General features: G+C 45.4%; 1 protein-coding gene across 2 annotated transcripts in view; it reads right to left on the reverse strand.

Moving 5' to 3' along the window:
- The window catches only part of ERP44 (endoplasmic reticulum protein 44), a 1,253,443-nt gene that overhangs the window by 346,904 nt on the left and 885,557 nt on the right, over positions 1-20,982 (reverse strand). For both annotated transcript variants that reach the window (XM_069219628.1, XM_069219627.1), the window contains one exon: positions 12,646-12,757. In XM_069219628.1, the coding sequence (XP_069075729.1) occupies positions 12,646-12,757 (112 nt within the window). The remainder of the gene's footprint in view (positions 1-12,645; positions 12,758-20,982) is intronic.

Below are 20,982 nucleotides of genomic sequence, written 5' to 3' on the forward strand. Positions count from 1 at the left end.
CGTAAAAAGCTGGGAACATGAAAGATTAGACTACATGAAAAAGCATGACAAATTTTGACAGAAAAGAGGCCCTGGTACATAGGACCAGCTTGTCTGGACAGACGCTCAGATATGGAGGTTCTGATGCTACGAACTGAAGCTTACTGACCTTCCGGGAATAATGTTATTGTACCGAGGAAGGCCGTCTTGATGGTTAGAACCCTGAGGGGACAATTATGTAGAGGCTAAAAAGGGAATGCACATGCGAAAAGTGAGCACACAGTTAAGGTCCCACTGAGTCATAATGAAGGTTGAAGGTGGAAAATGTTTATAAGCCTTTCTAGAATGGGTTAACACGGGGTTTGAAGAGGGATGGCTGATCATGCAGCCACAGAAAGGCTGAAATGGCAGAAAGATAGCCCTTGAGAGTGCCCAGAGCAGAGCCCTGCTAGGAACGAGGAAGAATAAAGAGAGGGACCTGAGAGAGTTTAGCAGAGAGGGGGGTCAATCTGTTTCTCTGCACAGCATGCCACAAACTTGCTTAAAAAGCATGCATATACACTCTTGGTAGAGGGGCGCCTGGCTGCCAAGTTAATATTGCAGACTTCGGGTGGAAGGTCGAAAGTTGTCAACTGTTGTCGCTCAATCTACACGTATGATTTCGGTGGCGAACCCTCCCCTGCTTACAAAAGAAGTTCCTCCTGAAGAGGCAGCCTGATTGGAGAACCGATGGCCATGCTCAACAGTTCTGGATACCAAACTCTCTAAGTCCAGTCCGGACTCACAAGGATTACGTGGGCCTGGTCGTTCTTGATCTTCTTGAGAATTCCAGTCAAAAATGGTATGGGTGGAAAGGCGTACAGGAGGCCAGAGTTCCACTTTGGACGAAAAGAGTCACAGAGCGATTGCCGTCTTGGAAGCTCCAATGTGCAATACTGCTGACATTGCAAGTTCTTTGCGGGTGAACAGACCTAACCAAGGGCTCCCCACTGCTGAGAGACACCTTGCGCCAACTCCAGATGGAGACTCCATTCCTCTAGGCATCTTTGGCTGAGTTTGTCTGTTCTGGCATTCAGACAGACCGCTAGCTATTGAACCACCTGGGATATGTCCCGACGTTCTAGCCATGTCCAGAGACATAGGGCCTCTTGACAAAGGGTCCACAAACCAAACCAGCCCGGTTTGTTGCAGTACCATATGGCAGTGGTGTTGTTTATGAACACTTGCGCTAGCCTTCCCTTGTTAGAGGGTAGAAAGGCTTTCAATGCCAGCTGGATTGCCCAGAGCTCCAGTAGATTTATGTGGACGCATCTGATCTCTACCTTTCCTAGGTGGCCGCTGCATCCGAGGAGTGACTCATCTGTCACTACTGTCAGATCTGGTTGGGGAAGTGAAAGGGGTTCTTCCGCTGACTCAATTGCAGTTTGTTAACCACCAATGCAGATCTTCTGCAGTTCCCTTCAAAATATGGACCATGTCAGAGCGATTCCCCTGGTGCTGCATCCACTGGAACTTCAGGTCCCACTGCAGAGCCCACATACGCCAGCTGGCATGTGTGTCAAGCAGGATGCAGGAAGCCATGAGGCCCAGTTGCCTCATTCAGTCTCACTGAAAACAACGATAGAGGCTGAAATGTTGGTATCATAGCCTGAATATCCTGGACATACCGTTCAAAAGGAGAATCACGAAAGAGCACCGTGGTAGGAACAGCTCCAATGAACGGAGCATCTGAGAGAGTCAGGTGTGACTTTGGCACATTTGTAGTGAACCCCAGCAACTGCAGGAGGTCCATCGTAGTCTGGAGGTATGAGATGACAGCCTGGGACAAGCCCTCTTTTAACAGCCAGTCATTGAGATATCGGAAGACTCCCATCATCTCTGCAGATGAGCTGCAACAACCACGATCACTTTGGTGAACACCCAGGCGAAGCTGGTAAGGCCAAAGTGAAGCACAGTGAACTGAAAGTGCTTGTGGCCTACCGTGAACCCCAGGTAACATCTGTAGGTAGGCAGGACAGTCTTCCGGGTTCAGGGCAGACAGGACTTGAGCGAGTGAGGGCATCTGGACCGGTGCCGGGGACGGACGCAGAGGTATGACCAGCAGCGGTCCAGATCCACCCTTGGACCAAGGGGCACAAGTGGCACCAGATTCACCAGCATGGAACCAGTAGGGCCCCTCCCGAACCCTATGCACATAATCTCATAAAACTCACGAAGTTGTGCAGGGGTCGCTCTGGCTTCTGGCCTTCCAGGGAGGTGCACAGCCGTCCCAGGAGCTGGCTAAACAGTAGAGTCAGGCCTCGAAAGCAATGCTCTCTCATCCCGTCAGATGACTTCAATGGGTGGGGTGAAGTTGAATACCTCTTCGACATCTTACCCTTCTTCTTGCGGTGGGATTTATCTGAGTGGGCCGACGACTGAGTACGATGCAGATATTGGGGTCTGAGACCGATTCAGGGATCTCCCTCTTGACCAGGATAGAGAGGGTTGTGGCGTTGCACGTCAAGCTGCCAGAAGCTTAAGGGACTGCTCCCTCAAGATCTTCTAATTCATAGCGCAGCAGTCGAAGTTCTTCACTATATGGTCGCGCTCAAGGCACCAGAGGCAAACAAGATGCAGGTCCAACACCAACATCGGTCAGTGACAGGCACCACAGGGATTGAAGCTAGATTTCCTAGATGACATTCCTGCCACACCAGAAAAAATAATTCTCAAAAAAGGTTCGACAAAAGTGGAAAACACTTCAGTCAAAAAGTGAATGACAGGGTAACTCTCTCTGCATCTGTGCTAACTGGGCTAGAAAGAAAAGAACGGACGTCAGGAGGCTGGATTGGCGCCTATATAGGCACTGCACATGTCACTTCTGGCACGGATGACACTGAGGATGCCACATGGAGCCGAACAACGCCACCTACCAACGCGCAGGGGTACTGCTCAAGAACAATTTCTGGACCCAGTCTGATGCCTGGGAAAAATTCAAAGGTAAGGTCTCGGCACCTAGAAGTCTCGATCAGATATAAACAACTGTAGTACACCATCAAGAAAGATGAATCTGTCATGTGTTGGCATGTGTTGTCTGGGCAATATACATGAGTAAATCTGTCCCTGGTATTGTAGGCCAATTGGATGTTTGAGTGCCAAGAACAGTCAATTGCAATACTGATGTGCCCTGTGCAGAGTCGTCTTAAGTTTCACATGTGTAAGTTAATGGCACCTGGCACCCAGCAGAAATAGGCTATGACACCAAAGTAGTGAGGTACTACTGCATTCAGTTGATGATGCCTATCAATCTCTAATGCTATAGTTTGCTGAATTAAGGCAAGGATTGGTTTCAAACAGATCATGGCACTGAATTAAGTTCAGGATCATTTGAGAATAATTTGACTAGGCCATCATAGCAGTCCAGTTCCTATTTGACTTCTTCGCTGCCTTTGACAACATGTTCCATGGGATTCTAATTGCAAATTGGCACTCATTCTTTCTGACTGGGCAATTACAGGCTGCCTCTTTAGCCTGTCACTGCTGATCTGCAGACTTCCCTAGGAATAGTTGCACGGTTCCTTGGGGATAATCACAGACATCCATGCTATTAAACTTCTATTTAGCCCACTGCCATAATATATCAGATCATTCAGACTGGCGTTTATTTTATACGCTGTATGGATGACTTTCCATTCATAAGTAGAAAGGTTGCTGAAGTGGATCCTGCCAAAATAACTTTCCAACTCTGTCTGCCCTGTCGTTCTAGATGGAAAACCTCCTAAAGATGAATCTGGTTAGAAGGGTTTCTAACTGTGAGAGATCTTCCTTCAAACTGGTCTTCCATCTAGAACAGTACGGAATCAGGACCAATGTATATAGTCACCGGTGTCACAAAAATAGCGAGCCCAATCAATGCAGAGGTCAAAGTGGAGGCAATATTTAGAATGGGCTCCTATAGAGATTGGGGGGCACTCTGAATAGGATCTGCCAGCAGGTAAGTATTCAAGTTTTCAGAGGGCAGACCTGGGGGGTTTAAGTGAGCACCGGGGAGGAGGAGGGTGGTCGGGGCACAGGTCAGCACCAAACACACACCCTTAGCAGCACAGGTGTGGCCAGGTGCAGGGTGCAAACACAGTGGCAGGCTGCAAATGCTTTTCAATAAGGGTACCCGGGGGGGGACTGCCTGCTGAACGCTGCTGGACCAGTGGTCGGATTCCCCCAAGGCCAGGGGGCTCCAGGAGTACCTTTGGGCATCTGGAATCCTCACACAATAAAATTGCAAAATAATGATGGGACTGAAATCCTATGGATCTAGGTTATTGAATGAAACTTAAGCATAAACGATTTTTAGAACAGGTACAGAAAAAAGTATTATTCAAAGTGCCTCTGACTGCAGGTCCATTCTAAATGGCTTTGCCTGGTTAAAAGGGAGCTGGAATAAGGGAGAGGTGTGGCCAAAATGGTGGCGCAATCGGACGTGCAGTAAAGCGCTCCTCCGGGAGCCGCTACAAGCCTGATGCTTACCCTGAACACCCTTAATTACGATGCCTGCAATTCCCTAATATGCAGGAGAGCTTAAGGATTGCTAGTGTTGTGCACATAGAACAAGCTTAGCGTAAAAGCCATGCAAGCAACAGTGAACCCTGGTTCGGCATCCGTGTTGGCAGGGGGAAGCTTACATCTGCACCTAATAACGGAGTACAGCAACACCACAGGGCCACACTAGGGGGAAGAGGATCCTTTGATTGGTGACAGGACTGGGGCAACAGGACCCGGTCTATAGACTGCCCCCTATGGTTGGGCTGTGCTCCCTCCACACCCCCCCTTGCCCTGCACTTGGCACTCCCTCTGGCATTACTCCACCAGTGAATGTCAATGTGAACATTCCTTACAATAGAGGACTGCCCAGAGGCACAGGAAACTGCTGATAGTATAGATCAGTGGAAGATGGGAGTTATATTGGAGAAGTCACTGCAGCGGAAGCCTGAGCTTGGTCACATCATCCCTAGGACTGAGGCCCGGTATCACTTAGAGCTAACACGATGCAGTAACCTTTCCTCCCCGAGAAGCTGATTGCAGGGGGGCCAGGTGTGAGGCCTATCTAAGCCTGTTCATACCAAGGGCCATGGAATTTTCCAGTGCTAGGAGATTCCTGGCAATCTGAGCCAAAGAAGGAACATTAGTAGGTGATGTTTGGTCAGTGCCCCTGCCGGCACCCCAGATATAGCATTGGCCCTGGGTGGAAATTGAATTGAGTGGACCAGGATAAGTGCCCGATTACAGTGCTCCTATACTGCCATCATGGTTAAACCCACGAAGAAGGATCTGGTTGCAGGGGGGCCCCCACTTTTTTAAAGACTTCTGACCTAGTTACATATTGGATGCTCTAAAGAGGTGCAGGAAGGCCTAGGGCACCCTACATTACAAGACCTACTTCAGGTAATCACTGCTTTCAGGTAAGCTTTAGAGACAAAGACAGACACATTGAGGATTGAATATGGGATCCTGAAAGATGATCATCGCCTACTGGCCGAAAGATTCACAACAGTGGAAAGGACACTAACAGATATCTCTCCCCAATCCCCCCCACCCCCTGAACACTGCGCATAAGACACCAAAAATAGGTCCAGAAGGAACAATATTTGAGCATTCTGGCTTCCCGATAAAGTGAATGGAAACTGTATATTAGTCTTCCTGGAAAAGTAGCTGTGGGAAGTAATGGCCCCAGAAGGCCTTTCACCCTTCTCTGCACTAGAACGAGTGCATCAAGTACTGGCACACCCTCCACGCACATAGTGAGACCATCCTCTGTGGCGGCTAAATTGCTCTAATACAGGGATCAAGATGGCATCCTGGCCCAAGCCAGGAGAAAAGATGACCTAATAGTGGACAATAATAAAGCTATGATTTTCTCAGACTTTACTAGAGACATACAGAAGCAACAGTCAATTTCCTGGCAGCAAAGCGTAATCTATGAGAACATCGAGAAACTTATGCTATGTTATTCTCTGTCCAACAGAGTGCTCATACCCGAAGGAGTGCAACTTTTTTGGCACTCCACAGGAAGTATGGAATTGGACTGACCACAAACCACAGATGGGCCCCAGTCGAAGCACGCCTGAATGCTCACAAAGACGGAAGCTACTGCTACGAGGAACTCAAGGTGCCCCTGGTAGGACTCCATCGGGGAGAAAAGTTCAGCAAGAGCAGCAGAGGGCACTGGAGGTTGCAGCAGTTTTGGGTGGCGTTGGGAGAGTAACCGAATTTGTCAGGCGGAGAGGAGGAGGAGCGGATATCTGACCTTGATGGAGGGTCCACCTCTGCAGAGGACACAGACACCGAACTGCTTGTGGTGACACCTGGGACAGCATATGAACTTATCTGACTGGTCCATAGTATGGCAAGGGGAGCGGAGCAATATGGACATAGTCCTCAGGATGGTATGGGAGGGTCATTTTATGCTACTTTAAACGATTTTTTTAATATATCATTTTTCCCCCTATGTGCCTGGAGACTCTGAACGCCTAACAATCTGTCTGATTAAAACAAAAGAGTTGGTCCAGTCTAGAGCGGGACGTTCCAATTGCCTAACGCCCCTCTCCCTATATTTGCGTGGGTTCACCCACTACTGCTTGAGTTGCTATATCTGTTTGGATGGGTGGTGTTCACCTGCTTGTCCTGGGGACTCTGAGAGTTGGGGTGATCCTTTGAATGTTGGAAAGGGCTATAACTGTTGCGCACCTGGGGTACATAATGTTTTAAACTGTGAATGGTTACTGAAGGAATATACTGAATATGGATTCCAACAGAGAAGGGGTTCCACCTTTGCTTACACAATGGTTACCCCATGACATAAAAAAGAATATCCTGGCACATGAGGGTGATGCATACTATGGCATAATGATACAAAGTCTGTTACTATTTATCCAGAAAGGGGGCCCAGATAGCACTCCTTCAGGAAACACACCTTGTTGCCAAAGAAAGGACGACACTGAACCGAAGATGGTGAGGAAAGGCTTATTATACAACTTATTTGGTGGTTGCTAGGCAGACATTAATATAGAGTCACCTGGGAGTCCCATTTCAGGGGAGCTCACTGATCCAGACAGCCACTATGTGGTGGTCACAGGTCGTCTTGATGGTAGACGCATCATCATAATTAACATATATGCCCCCAAACAGTTCAAGCAGGGTTCCTGTCGGAACTGTCGAGATTAGCCCCCTACTTGGGAGGGACTTCAACTGTATAGCCGACTCAACACTGGACCTCTCACATCCACCTGTAAGCGATTCTCTGAGCATAAGAATGGCCCAACTTTTTTCCAATTGGAAGGTGGAGTGGATGTTAGTGGACTTTTAGCGGGTTTATCACCCGCAGGAATGTGATTATTCTTTGTTCGCCCCTACACAGTCTCCATGTGCAGTTGGACGCATTCCTTTGCACACCAGAGGTTCATAGCTCAGAGCATAACAGACTATCTCTCTAGGAACATATCCAATCACAACCCAATTTTGCTGCACTTAGAATGGGGGGAAATGCCCCCTTCCTCATTCGCACATGGAGACTGAAACCAGAATCTCTAGAGGACCCTGTATATAGGGACTTGAGAGGAAAGAGCATTACTCAATACTCTGAGGATAACTCCGGCACAACAGCTTTCCCCAGGGTGGAGGGGATGCATTTTAAGTAGTACTCCGAGGGCAGCCCATCGCTGAATCAGTAGGCATGAGACGCACCTTGTTGACCGAGGTACTGTCAGCTGAGAGTGTCTTGAGATCCCTTGAATTAACCAGACTTGGGTCGCCAGACCTCAAACAGCTGTACTTGAAGCGAAGGAGAAAGGCGCACAGCAGGTCTAACATCTTTCTTGCTTTGATTACAGAGCCTATATGGTCAGAGCTCATGAGAAACGCAACTGTACGGGTAAACTTTTGGCTTGGTTTGCAAATTCTGCCAAAAGAGGCACTGTAATAGTCGAGCTTGAGACAGATCAGGGAGCTAGGCTTTATAGACAGTCGGTCATTAATCACAAATTTTACACTTATTCGCCCCTTTATGAGAGTGTGACCCTAGCAGGCAGGGCAGAGATTCCTGTCCCCCCTGGAATTCCCAACTACGACACCTGTCTCTCACACTTAGGCCTACGAAGAGGCCTAAGAATTGGGAGGGGACATCACGCTTTCAGAGGTACGTGCGCCTATAAATCATCTGGCCAAAAGAAAGACACCAGGAAACTGATGGATTTGTGGTGGAATTCTATGTTGTACTGCCGCCCTCCCCCCTCAAAAGCGTTAATTGTACCTCTTCTGAAGCCAGCTCAGGACAAACAAGCATATCGTCCTCTGTCTAGTTTAAATGTCCATTATAAAATTGTTAGCAGAAAGTTAGCTACCAGACTTCTTTCCAAAAATTCCCAACCTTATCCATCCGGATCAGGCAGAGCTCATCCCTGCCTGAAATATGGCACTTAATATTCGCTGTCTTTTTACAATATTAGAAATAGATGCCAATACTCAATCGGATTCTGCTATTTTCGCAGTCAACATAAGAAAGGCCTTTGACAGCCTTGAACGTGCCTTCCTATATGGGGTTCTGGAACCCTTCCAGCGGGGACAGGTGTTTCTGGAATGGACCAAGTTACTATTCTCGGCTCCTAAAGCTAGAGTGAGGACGGGGAAGATTGTCTCAGAGAGTTATGATGTATGACAAGGATCTCATCACGGATGGCCCTTCATCACCCCTACTCTTCCCAATTGCAACAGACCCCTTAGACTGTTATGCCAGGATGGAGAACAACTACTGGGGAACAGTGGTAGAAGCAAGGTCACATTATATAGCCTTATATGCTAACAACCTCCAATTGTTCCTCCAAGATAGGAACGAAGACCTGACAGGAGCCCGGAGGCAGTTGGATCAGTTCAGAAAATGTTCTGGGCTGAGAGTTAATTGGCAAAAGTCAAGCCTATTCCCTACAAAGACTGATCTGTAACACAACAGAACCTACTGTCCTTTCAGTGGGAACCCAGATGTTTTCAATACTTGGGAGTGCATGGTATTCCACAACTCTAATGACCTTTTCGAAGGAAATCTCAATCGGGCGATTCGGACCCTTTGGCAAAGTATGGACTTTTGGAGAATGCTCCCCCTCTCAGAGTGGCATTATTGAAAATGATTGCATTGCCCCATCTGCTCTACTACTTTGGAATATTACCGACGAGGGTCCTGCAGGCGATATCTAGAGAGCTTGAGTCGATGATGGTGGCATTTCTATGGGTTTCCGGCTGCAGATTGGTGGCACAGACTACATTGCAGCCTTCAGTTGGAGAAAGAGAGGATTGGCGGTCCTGGATTATGAATCGTACTATCTAGCTGCACAGTTACAATGGCTGACGCAATGGGTGGCAGGCGACTGATTCCCAAAAGGGAAAGGAGACCTTGAGTACCTGACAGCAAACATTTGAGCAAAATACTTTTACAACTTAAATGCCCCAAAGATACTGATTGTACAGAATTTGCAGTACGAAGTGGATCAGATGCTTACAGAGAATGTGGGCAGGTATTCCATGCTTTCCTGACACACCGATGAGCATGCATGGAGGTAATTGGAGGGGGCTGGCGGAGTGGATGGAGGCAGGAGTAACAACATTAGGGGATTTTTTTTTTTTTTTTTACAAAGGCTGAGCACTCCTCCCATTTGAGGAGTTCCAGGAGGAATATGATCTACACTCTAGACACTTTCTACTACAAAGGGCAATAACCGCTATTACACGCAAACACTGGAAAACGGGGTTGGTGGAACCCACACAGCTTAAGAGTTGTACATACATTGTAAAACTTCAGAGACGTATAAGACAGTAACCTGCTTATACAGGGCAATAAGAAAAGCGTATTACCTTTCAGCACTCTGCACACAGTTAGAGGAGGATGTGGGATACCCCATAGCTGAAAAGTGGTGTGCAAATATACTAGAGAGAGTTGCTCGGATATCAAGGAATGCCAGATTTAAACTAAAACTTTTATATATTACACACATATATATTACACACAGCATACCTTCTAAATAGCATGAATAGGTTTTTCCATATAGAAGATGCAAAATGCCCAAGATGCGGTGAAGTGGGTACAGATTTTTTCCGTATGTTTGGTCCTGCCTGAACCTTGATACCTATTGGGAAGAGATTACCATGACAATTGCTGATGTCATAGACAGAGGTCCTACGTGAGCCAGCCTATCCACTAGTAGATTCCAGGATTTAGCTTTTATACTGGCAAAGATGGAAATCACTACAAACTTGAAAATATTGGGGGGCCTAGACTACCAGTTTGGTGACAGGAACTGGAAAGATGGGCTGACTACGAGGGTGCAGTGCTGCTACGAGAGGTCCAACATGGGCTGGGATTCATGGTCTTAGCCAGGACCTGGTAAGGATTAGTGGAAGCGCTTAAACATCCAGAACCCACCCTCACAGATTCATTACTGAACACTCCTTGAAGAACCTTCAACAATAGAGTACCCACTTTTTCAGTAGGGACATTATGGGAATAGGGTGCACGTGTTGCACCTCAACATACAGGTCTGAACTATATCCCAAAAGCATATCCAGTAGCAACACTTCACATTCCTCTTAGATTGTAATATATATGGTGCGCGACAAGGGAGGATGAAACACTCGGGGAAGTTGATCTCACATTGCTTTGGCGCTTATGATTTAAATAAATCTGGTGATTAAACGTAACATGCATAATATAGCTAGCAATGTTTATTTGTATTGCAAAATCAATTAAAAAAAACTAGAGGGAATTGAAATAAAGGCACGTTGACAGAAGCCCAGATCATCCAACTATGTCCAAGACCAACACACATGCACTTCCTGATAACTAATAATGGCTCCTACTGCAAACTGAATCTTTATAAAGATCTGCAGTGCTGTGCTGCTGCTGAAATATCCCCGCATGCCAGTTCCCATGAAAAGCAAATAAAAGTTAGGATTAGATCCAAATTTCCATGCCGAAATGGTCGTCTTGGATGACCGGCACACGCATCTTTGGCTAGCACATATGTTTAGCCAGTTCAGATCATCCATAGCAGGTGCACTTCTGGTTTTCCCTCCCAAGGTAAAAAAAAAAATACAAAAACCTGATATTCCTCACAGTGGTGTATTCCTCAACACACCATTCCTTCCCCAGATGTGTAGTAGTACCCTTAAATCGGCCAATAGTAATGAGCTTATTACTCACAGCACGTAAAAAATACATGTGTGGTATGAAACACTTCATAAAATCAATTCATTATTAATATCAATATCCTCCGGACGTATGGGAGTCATTTGTAATGTAAGATGGCACCAATACATGTACACCAAGATAAAATAATTTTAAGGCCTAGGCATATGCACGACCTCTTGCATAGGCAAATTCTCAACTCTAAGTTCGTATGAACTGTAGCTATATCACATCGTAGACCGTGTGCAGAAAAAAAGAGTGCCATAGGGCTTGCAGTACAAGAATCAATAGGGTGAATTACTTGCACTTAGTCTTAACTCCCATCTGGCTTATCCTGTCTTTCACTGATTGGGCCAGGATGTTTCTATTCTATTCTAATGTATGAAGTGCATAGCTAGTACACCGGGGTTTCCAAGTGCTGCTGGGAAACTAAAGCAATATTCTCTTGCAATTATGCCTGGCGTATTCGGTAATAAGCACAAAAGTAAATGAAAAAAAAATAAAGTTGGCGGCTTTAATCTCTCACAAAGGGGTAAAGTGAATGTTAAGAAAAAAATGTCTATAAAGATTTTATGGAGCATGGAAGACAGTAAGGTAAAGGTGAGTGCAGAACTCGGTTTTATCAATGTGCAAGACAATTGGGAAAAACACAACCGAGTAAGTAGTTTGAATGTGAAGATCAGCAAACAAAGCCGTGCCATAGACCAGGCCGAGAAGGGGGTAATGGTTGAAGAAGGGAAATGTGGGGCGAGGATGAACTCAAGAAGTAAATAACTAAGTGCTTTGAAATGACAGACTGAGAACTAGGATCTGCTACGATAAATGGATGTAAATTACATTTTTGCTAACTTGGACATCACAAAGAAATTTCGAAATGTAATCAGATTAGTTTTGTCAACCAGAGTGGGTAAGGCTAAAATATTTAATCTAAAAAAAAACAAGGCTCTTTAAGCATAGTAAAGTGACCAGAGGATAGGATTTCAGACACTCGAAAATTTCCTATCTGGGCTGCACACTGAGTTACTCTTTATCATAGGGAGATCAGTGGGGAATGGGGTTTTATTACAGGGAAACAAAAAGTGTCTTCTTGACCAAAGTTTACTGTTACTAGAAAATGTCAACATGCCCCGATTTTGTGAAAAACATAACAGATATGTGAACTGTAATACTAGATAAGCTTTATTCTGCAATTGGCTCCTGTTTAGAGAATATACATCCATCGATTTTCTACCACATTTTAGTAAACTATTAACAGTAAACAGTGCCATAAAAATAGCCAATGATTTTCCATAGGTCAGCACTCTTTTTAGCAACAAATGAGTTTGTCCAAGTTAACAAGTAATAGCTAACAATTAAAAATCAAGTCTAGAGATAAGAAATAACTGAATACGTTGTTTTATCAGTATAATTTAATTAATCAAAACACCTTTCAAACCAACAAGATCCCATGTGTTATTTACCTTTTTCGCCTATAAGCTGTCGTGCAACTTCCTGTTGGAATTTTTCTAAACTTGCAGTATCATCTTTCATATGAAAAAGTATAAGAAATGGCAGCCCTTCTTCTGTTAGCTCCTACAAAGAAAAATATTTTAAAACTGAATATGCTTTGTTAGTCTTGTTTAACAAAGTAGTGCCCAATTAAGCAATGCAAAGAATAACTTCTAGTACATATTTAAAAAAATTAAAGTAAAACTGGTGAAGGTGGTGACGAGGCCAAAATGGCCAGATTTCCCAGCGTAACCTCGGATGCCTATGATGCTAGCTTTGTGAGAGGACAAAGTGTTTGATAGATACACTATCTCTGTTTTGTATGGCGCAATATGTGAAGCTTGCCAAATGAAAACTCACCCTTAGAAACAGAAGTGGGATGATGACGTAGGGCATTACCCTCTGATAGGCAGTGGTGGAATGCATGCCGGAAGATCAAGGTATTTTTTGCAAATGCTAGATTTAAACCAACCCAATTCAATTTTCACAACATGACCCACATGGCCCCAATGATACTCCAATTGATTTACCATGATAGTTTGCATGTTTCTTTGTGATGCAGAGCACCCATGACAGAAGTTACGCATATAGTGTAGCACTGTCCAGTAACTGAAGAATAGTGGGCAGCAACAATGGAAATGGTGTAGTGGGTGGTCTGGTCGGAATGCGAGTGAATCACTGTGTTTCAGTCTTCATACAAAAGCCCCAGAAAGGTAAAATTTGCTGGTCTATGTTTGATGCTGGCCCCGCAGAATAGCTTTCAATTGGGCAGAGACTGCTTGCCCTTCTGTTTACAAATGGAAAACAGTGGGGCGCCAGAGTGGCATAAACCCGATGGCCCTTGAAAATGTGCCTCCGACCCCCCTATGGCTTACAATCCGCGCAAAATGAGATTCATCCTCACAAGTTATTACTACCAGAGCAATGAAATAATGGTGTGCTCAGCCGCTGCACCAAGCTCATTCCTGGCAGCCCAGGATCATGTCCTAGAGATTCGCAGGCAACTGCTGGTGACTGCCCGGTGTGGCGAAGGAGCCCTGAGACAGTATGTAAGGACCTAACCAGCCAGAGCTAAGGTCTAGGTGTTGGGACTGGAGAAGCAGCAGAATGGAGCATCCATTAAATGAGAACAAGCAGACGCTGCCTGTACGCCTGGCCAGGTGGAAGTCTCAGTCAAAAAGAAGGAATGGGGCCGAGCCGCAACACAGTTGGAGGTATAGGGCATGGTTGATCCGTCCTGGTCAGAATGGAGAGCACACAGTGTGCTGCGGGAAACGGATTCTGAGACCCTCTTTGGGGTGGTGGGAAATGTTAGGCTGTGGAGGCCCAGATGGCATTCAACCCTATGAGAAGAGTCACATGAAGAAATAAATAAAATGCAATATCAATATTGACAGTGGACTGTGAGAATAACTTGAATAAGTAGTAACATGCATACATTAAGATATACCTAATAGATTTACGCTTGTACCGGAGTTATAGGGGCAGAGGCCTTTACTTACGAGCATTGAGGAGAGGCGCAACTATATGGAAACTGGTCTAGCTTTGCTAGAGTCACAGACTCGTCTTAATGATGGGCAAATTTGATCACAAGCTGATGAAACTCTCCACTGAGGTGAAGAAATCATCGGGTCCAATCCCACGAACAGAAGAAAAAAGGATGGGGAAATCAGAAGCCGATAATGTGAAGTTACAAGAATGCTGCTTGAAATTAAACTGAGCTAACGCAACGCTTGCACACAATGAATGAAAAGATGGAGAAATGTCTGACGTGCCATGACATGTCAGAATTCTGCATCTCTAAAGTAAAGGATGAGACAAACGAACGCAACTAGAGAAAGACCTTGCCTCAGTGTGTCAAGAATGACGATTTAAAGCCAAAACGTAATGGTGTACATACTAGGGATCCCAGAGTCAACAAATAGCGAACCATTGCCACAATTCATAGAAAGACTGTTGAAATCATTATCACTTTAAAAAAATGTCTGCATTAGAAACAGCACATTGGACATTGGCATCCAAACCTCACTCGGGTGCTGTTCCGTGGCCCATTATTATGAGACTGCTAAATTATAGGATCTTTAATGGTGCACTGAGATTAGTGTGGGAACGTGAGGGAGCCCTACAACAACAAGCATTGACAAAGACAACATCAAAGCCAATAGGTCGCGCATATACAAGAGCTATTGCTTTGTTAATGTGTTTTAGCCATGTTGTACACCAGCGTGGCTAAAAGTTAGTGCCATGGAGTGTCGTAGAGAGGAATGCCGAAGAGTAGAGTGTTGTAGGGTAGAGTGGCAGAGAGTGGCATAGTGTGGATTCATGTAGAGTTACATACACTGGAGTGGCGTAGAATAGACTGGTGTAGAGTGCATGGTGTAGAGTGTTGCAGAGTATAGAGTGCAGCCTCGTAGGATGGAGCAGAGCGGCACAGGGTGGAATGGCGCAAATTAGAGTGGCGCAGAGGAGGAGTAGAGTGGCACAGCGGGCAGAGTAGACTTGAGCAAAGCAGTGTGGAGTTGCATAGAGTGATGCAGAGTACAGTATAGTGCCGTACAGTGCAGTAGCATAGAGTGAAGTGGCGTCGAGTGGAGTAGTGCACAGTAGACTGGTTTAGAGTTCAGTGGCGGAAAGTGCAGTGTTGCAGAGTGAGGTGGATAAGAGTGTAATAAAATCGCATAATGAGAGTACAGTGATGCAGAGTGCAGTTGAGTGGAGTGGCAGAGTGCAGTTGTGGAGAGTGCATTGGCTTAGAGTGCAGTGGCATTGAGTGGAGTGGTGCAGAGTAGAATGACAGATTACGTATAGTGGCATTGAGTGAAATGGCATTGAGTAAAGTGATGGAGTGCAGTGGCAGAGTGCAGTGGTGCAGAATAGTTTAGTGTGGCATACAGTGGATTGGTGTAAAGTGCAGGGGCATAGAGAGCAGTGGCAAGGCGTGCAATGCAGTGGTGGCCGGTAAATTTAGGAGGGAGGAAGGCGAGCGGGACACAGACACACATGCACACTCATTCATTCATTCACACATCCATTCACAACCCTCATTATCAAATATTCAAACATACATGCACACACCAAACATTCATTTAAAAAGAAAACAAAAACACACACACACTTACCTTCAGCTCTGCCTCGGAGGTCCCAGGAGGGTTGGGACTGCTGCCTTCCCTCACTGGCTAACCTACGGTCAGCCAATGACAATGAGGGAAAGCAGCAGTCCCAACTTGTCACAGAGTGGGATGGGTTCAGTAAGACTGCTGACCCCACCCCACTCTGTTACGAGGTGTCACTGATTGACATTCGGCCATGGGTGCTTCAGGACTTAAAACTGAAGCACCCATGTCTGAAGCAATCAGTGATGTTTCCCCTTGTCATGAGGGGGAGGGCCTCGAGGCACCTTTGCCACGCTGAAGAGGTCACGCCCACAGGGCTGTGACTTCTTCAACCCAGCAAAGTTCAGCTCAGGCATGCGGGAGACTGCGCAAATAGCACATGTCTAGCTCCTGGCTGCCTGACCTGAAAATTAACAGTGTATATCAGGCCAGCCTTTGCTCAGCCTGATACATACTCTTCTTGACGGGCAAACGCTGGGAGAGTGCGGCCCCTCAACCCCAAAAGACGGGCAGCGGCTGGTGCAATGTTGCAGAGTGTCAGTGTACAGCAAAGTAGAGTGGAGGGGAGCAGTGCAGAGTAGACTGGTGTGGTCTAGACTGGAATGGTGTAGAGTGCAGTGGCGAAAAGTGCATGGGCACATAGTAGAGCAGAACAGAGTAGAGAGGTGTAATGTGAAGTGGGTAGAGTGGAGTAAAGTGGAGTGGTGCAGAGAAGAATGCAGTGGTGTGGAGTGGTGCACAGAAGAGTGGAGTATTCATGGTGTGGTAGCACACTGACATTACAGACGACATTTTCAATTGACCATTACATTTGCACAGACCTACAGTTATACTAATAAAACTATACAGTGCACAGACAAAAATGTGTGTAAACTGCATTACTTAATTTAATGATTTGTTTTGATCACATTAAGGTATCCGTTTCCAACACACTTTAGAAATAAGTGTGCTTCATTTGTGTGTTCATAATTCTGATATATTCTGAAATAGTACTCAGTTAATTTAAATGCTGTTGTGTGCTAGAAAAAGGAAAAAAAAAAGAAAACTCTTTCTTAACCCCTGTATCCAGCAAGATTGTCACAAATCCTCTCACTGAAGTCTGAGAAAAAAGTAAACAAGAGCTCTCAGAAGACAGCAACTGGCATTTGACTTCAGTCTTTGAATGCACTGCAAATGTGACGAAATAAGAACAAGATTTACAGGACAGTCTACAGAAAGGAAGCACTTTGAAGGATTCTGTAAATAAGGTCTTGGCAAAGGAAGGACCAAACTAAAGCTGGACAGGCTAAAAACAAATAAAAGTAGCAAATGGAAAGTAAGAAAATTTGAGTTACAAACCACAAAGCCAATGGCAAGCAACGGACAGAATGCATTCCTAGATCAACTTTTTGAACATTCCCAAGACTTCTTTTACAAACCCGGGCTTCGACCTAAAAAGGAAAAAACATTTTGCTGTTTCCAGACTTTACTGAAATGGTCCATGAGAGATGGCAGGCCTTTCTCTCAGTTAGAAAATGATGCAATAGGGCCATGTGTGTACCATGCTTTATCCTGATAAATTAAAGGTCAAGCACAAGGCTAGGCACCTATTTTTCTCAGACCTGAAAGCAGCTATGGAGTTTATTAAAACAGAAATGAAATAAAAATCACAGCCAAGACAAGATAAAGAATCACAAAATCTCATGGAAGGCAGTGACTGAACAAAATGTTGCGTGTCCCGTTGTTTCTCAGGTGCCCTGCCGAGGGGTTACTCAAGGCATATTAAATATGGTGAAATCAGGGCTATAGGATGGAAATAAAGACGTTCGTCTTGAATCCTGATTGGATACAGGCAGGTTCGGTAAAGACAATGTGAGAACATGTGAGGTGGCCCTCAGAGTCCTTGTTATCGTTCTTGGTGGTACATAATCATATGTTTATAAAGGAAACAAAAGCAGTTGAGACTTACACAGCAGACAAAGCCACGGGGAGCTATGGGAATATGTAGCCCTGTCTTGGTGGGTGACTAGTGTTTTCCCCAGCGTAACGCAACACAGAGTTTTGCACACTTTAGTTGAGGTTGGGTATGTAAGGGAAGATGGGGTGGGTGATAAGAAGCAGCACTGATAATTGGGGTTGTTGGTGTGGGAGGGTGTAGGACGTCGGGGCATTTCAAGTCATCATTGTTTGTCTGGATTGCAGCACTGTCACTAAGGAGTAGGGGCTGGCTTTCAAATAGGTTACAATTTGTAGGATTTTATACTGTGATCTTTCACCAAACGTGAAAGATATGGTTAGAGAGCTCATGTTTGACCACGAAAGAAGTTCTTGGACAAAACTGGAAGACAGATTTTTCAAATAATGTAACTAGTCTCTGTAAATTTGTCACAGGTCTGAAGCTAGATATCAAACTGAGGTCGTCAGAGGCTTTCTTTAGAATGGGAGTGGATTTGTTGTAGATAAATTGCTTACTACGGTAATATGAGATTACATTTATCAAAATACCTATTGGTAGGCATTAATAGAGAGTAATAACAATGAACAGTAAATTCCTACTGACTTTAACATATGCTTTTCACAATATGTCAGGACTAGTGCTTTTATCATATTTTGAACAGATGAGGCCAATAGCCAGGATAACTGGCTAGTCATCAAAACGAGCTAAGTCCTGTATCGAGTATAAGTTCTACCACAAGCCAAATAGTTCAATACAAGCAGTAGTTTTAGTGAAAGCAAACAAATTTGATCCAATCAAATTTAGCAAATCTTTTACTCAAGAGAACCAACATATGGATGAAACCTAAGCCCCTGCCTCAGTAATACTATCAAAGTTATTTTTCTGCTAATGACATAAGTTCAGGCAACAGCAGATTAGTGAAGCCCTCTCAAATGCAAATCTGCAGTGTAGAGTTAATAATCATTGGGGAGGGTGCTGGGACAGCAATATAATCCTCATGGCTACTTCCCTTTAATATGTGCTGCATCCAGAGAAAGACAAGCACCATAAATTATATAATTGTCTAAAACAGTTTTACAGTTGTGCAATTTTGTATGTATGTGCCCCTAAAAGTTCAAGATTTAGCAGCTGGATAAACAAAATGATCACAGAGGCTTGGAGGGCAAGCAGTTTTTTGTGGAAGCACACAACTTCTGTCCAATCAAAACATGTACTCCTAATTACCAACATGTGGGGGGAGCCAAAGCCACACTTTAGTGATCCTCACATAATTGTCTGGCATTGGACACAACTGCACCCTGAACCGCTCAACGCAATTACAACAAATTTGGCAGAAACTAGATCTTGGTTCAGAAAAAATGCTTTTAATAATTTGGTGTAAATCTGTTCAAAAAGTGTTGCCGCTATTACTGAAAAAAGATTTATGTACATCTAGAGACACCAATAAATGTGCCAAGAGTAATGCAGTGACTGGCTGCCACTTCCACCAGGAAGTGGTGGCAATGATCTCGGGACTTGGGTAAGTCCTCCCAAAATAACATGCCCATAAAAAAAAAAAAATAAAAAAAAATAACACGAAGGGGCTTGGTAGGAATGCCCAGACTACCTAGACCTGGTGGTGGGACCCAGCCTGGGGCCAAAACAAAAAAACACAAATATATATTTACATTTTTCCAGTAATTTGCAGAGGATCTGCAGCAAAGTAAAAAAATAAATAAAACCCAAATGCAGTTTCCTGTGCTTTTTTTTACGCTCCCTGGGTGAGCCAAGCTGCGGGGGTGGGGGAAAAGATATATTTGAGGAGGGGAGAGGCACACATGGCTCCCCTCTCCAGGCTGATTTCAGCACTGGGGATCCCATCACCCGGGCCCAGCCGATTTGCACAAGGGATTGGGGCTGGAGCCCCCCCATACCAGGACAATTTTGGCCTCTGGGGACTCCATCCCTCATGGCCCAACCTTACTACAAAGGGGGAGGGGGCACACAGTCCCCCTCCCCAGGCCAATTTCGGCATCAGGGACCCCAACTTCCAGGGCTTCGCAGTGCATGAAACGGGGATGGGGGCTTTTATGCAACCACCCTTTCCAATGCCATTAATGGTCCTGGAGACCCCATCCCACAGGGCTGGCTTAGACTATGTCCCGGGGAGCCCACCCCTGGGACATAGCAGTTTCCTTGCCTGCACTGGTGTGGGCAGGAAAACCTGTGTTTGCGCTCACTTGGAGGAAGCAATTGCAAAACTCCGCCAAGCAAGAACAAACACTAAGTCAGCTCCTAGCGAGTGGCAGAATGAAAAATGCTCCTGCCTACTGAGAGCGATCTTTTTATTCATTTCACAGCCCGCACATATGCGGGCTGGAAAACAGATAAAGATTGCTCCTTCCTGCAGGGTTGGGCATTTTGAGCTGCTCACCGTGGGTGAGAACTATGCCAGCTCTCGCAGGAGGTGGAGAGCCTAATGGGGCAGCATGGGCCTTTGGGTTCCCCACAGACACCCCCAAACATAGGGTAGTAGGTGCTCTGGGTGGGCACCGGGGCATCCCAGCCTTTGTTGGTTGGGCGCCAGGGGATGGGAGCCCTGGGGGCCAATATGGGCCCGGGGAGAGGGGATGCGTGCCCCCTTCCCTTTTGGAATATGGCCAGGCCCAGGAGATAGGATCCTTGGGGCTGAAATTGGCCAAGAGAGGGGCTGCATGCCGCCCCCCCTCGTAAATATATTGGTGGGCTCTTGGGATAGGATCCCCAAGGACAAAAACGGCCAATGGAAGGGGCCATGTTTCCTCCCCCCACTTCCCTTAAAAAAAAAAAAAGTACCAGGCCCCAGGGGATTAATTCCCTAGGGTGAAAATCAGCCCAGTGAGGAAAACACATGCCCAACTCCCCCTCGAAATGTGCCAGGCCCCAGAGGATGGGGTCTTGTCAACAGATGTTGACAAGTCAACTAGAGGAATATTATTAATGAAAAGAGTGAATGCGTTATATAAATATATTTTAGCTACTGGCAGTCGCCAGTTGGTAGTTATAGTTCGGAACTAGGTTTTATCGAAAAAGTGTTTTTTGACTGGCTATATCTTTTTTTTTTTTTTTTAAGTGTCAAGCTCGCAACCCAAACCGCTGGACGGAATTACACCAAATTTGGCAGAAAGGTAACATTTGGTCCGCAGAGCACGCATTTTGTTATTTGGTGTAAATCCGTTCTGTAGTCTGAGATATTAAAAGGAAATCCAAATGTGTACATCTAGAATTGCGAATACTTTGGT

The sequence above is a fragment of the Pleurodeles waltl genome, chromosome 2_2, assembly GCF_031143425.1.
Source record: "Pleurodeles waltl isolate 20211129_DDA chromosome 2_2, aPleWal1.hap1.20221129, whole genome shotgun sequence".
NCBI lineage: Eukaryota > Metazoa > Chordata > Amphibia > Caudata > Salamandridae > Pleurodeles > Pleurodeles waltl.